The sequence below is a fragment of the Nematolebias whitei genome, chromosome 22 (genome assembly GCF_014905685.2).
Source record: "Nematolebias whitei isolate Nwh7 chromosome 22, NemWhi1, whole genome shotgun sequence".
Classification (NCBI taxonomy): domain Eukaryota; kingdom Metazoa; phylum Chordata; class Actinopteri; order Cyprinodontiformes; family Rivulidae; genus Nematolebias; species Nematolebias whitei.
The window spans coordinates 578,496-580,442 of NC_056519.1; the positions used below are offsets into that span (position 1 = coordinate 578,496).

The 1,947-nt window shown below is 47.0% G+C and overlaps 1 protein-coding gene across 2 annotated transcripts in view; it reads left to right on the forward strand.

Annotated features, from left to right (window-relative positions):
- Positions 1–1,947, forward strand: part of msrb3 (methionine sulfoxide reductase B3) — an 11,018-nt gene that overhangs the window by 4,403 nt on the left and 4,668 nt on the right. For both annotated transcript variants that reach the window (XM_037696091.1, XM_037696090.1), the window contains 2 exons: positions 1,379–1,487; positions 1,674–1,751. In XM_037696091.1, coding sequence (XP_037552019.1) covers positions 1,379–1,487; positions 1,674–1,751 — 187 coding nt within the window. The remainder of the gene's footprint in view (positions 1–1,378; positions 1,488–1,673; positions 1,752–1,947) is intronic.

Here is a 1,947-nt window from a genome sequence, read left to right on the forward strand (position 1 = left end):
ATCCATCCATCCATCCATCCATCCATCCATCCATCCGTCCATCCGTCCAGCCATCCATCCATCCATCCATCCATCCATCCATCCGTCCGTCCGTCCGTCCGTCCGTCCATCCATCCATCCATCCATCTGTCATCTTCCTCTTGTTCTGGACTCAGGTCTCGGGGCAGCATCTTGAGCAGGGAGGTGGAGACATCTCTCTTCACATAGTCTCTCCAGAGTCCTGGGTCTTCCCGGGTGTCTCCTCCCAGTCGGTCATACCTGAAGCACCTCCCTAGGGAGGTGCCCAGGGAGCATCCTTACCAGATGAACCTCCTCAACTGTCTCCTCTGGATGTGGAGGAGCAGTGGTTCTCCTCTGAGTCTCTCCTGATAACTGAACTTCTCAGCCTGTCTCTGAGGGAGAGTCCAGCTCTGCAGAGGAAACTCATTTAGACCTCCTGGATCCAGGATCTGGTTCTTTCAGTCTCTACCAGAGTTCATGACCAGAGGGGAGGAACGAAGACCAGAGCTTTGTCTTACAGCGCAGCTCCTCTTCACCATCATCATCATCGTTTAGATAAAAGAAGAAACGTTGGAAGAAGTCGTCCAGAGGACCTGACTCCACCTGGTTAGATCCCTGAGCAGCATCAGGACCATTTGAAACAGTTTTTTATTTTTAATAATTGACTCATTTGTGAAACGTCGCATCAGAAAATGTTTGAAACGAAGTCGGCCATGACAGACGCTCGTGTGATGTCATCAGTTTCATAATCGATCAGGTGAACGGCACCTTGATGAAGATGAAGATGACTTCCATGAACAGCAGTGTCTTGTTCAGTTGATCAAACCTTATGAGCTGCGTGAGACTAAACTTTGGATTAAACGTTCGTTTCACTCGTCCACGTGTCGATCATCCATTCTGATGGTTCACTTTCAGCTAACCGAAGCGTCCGTGCACGTTTGCTTGTGCACGTTTGCACCGAGTGGTTTGAAGCACATGTGATGAACTCACAGCACATCAACCTGTCAATCAAACTTTTCGCTCGTTTAACCCTCGTCCTGGTTTGATTTATTGATTTATTGAGGTTCAGTCAATAAACACGATTGATTTTCTGACAAAACATTTAAATCTTTCTTTGAAATTCGTTGAAATCTTTGAAAATGTCTCGTTTTCATAAAATTGCCATAAACTAAAAAGTCACTTTAATAAAAACTGAACTTTATTTATTAAACCGAGTAAATGATTCAAGTCCTACAGGACGATGAGCGGGTCGGAGCGTGTCACTGATGAATCCGCTGTGCCACAGGTCTGAAGTGTGAACTAGCGGCTGGTTTGCTTGTTTCAAGGCCCGTCTGAGACGTTTGGGTCAGAACCTGAAGGACTTTGTTCTGGTTCTCAGGAGCTCGTCGGACCAAGAAGTCGTGGCCGCAGAGTTTCTCTCAGGAGGAGCTGAAGGAACGTCTCACTCCTCAGCAGTATCACGTGACCCAGGAGAGAGGAACTGAGAGGTTGGACACACTCTGGACCAGAACCTTTCAGCTTCTGGCCCGCTTTCATCCAGAACGCCCACGTGTCTGCTTGTTGTAACTAAATGTCCGCTGAACCACCGGACCAGTTTAATGAAAACTGCAGTAAGGGTTAGAGCTGTGGAGCTGAAAGAGGTAGATATTTTACTAACACAGACTTTCCCTCAGGGCCTTCACAGGAGAGTTCGTCGACCAGAAAGATGACGGCACCTACACCTGCGTCGTCTGTGGGGCTGCACTCTTCAGGTGACGGTCTCTTGTTAGCAAAATATCATGAACCGTGTGTGTGTGTGTGTGTGTGTAAGTTGAGGCACAGATTGTTGTGAAAAGTTTTGAGTGTGAATTAAGAGCTGTAGAATTAATCCATTTACAATTTAAATGAAAAGTCCTCGTGCTTTTAGCTGCTGTGAGCTTTAGCTGCTGTGAGTTTTTAGCTGCTGTG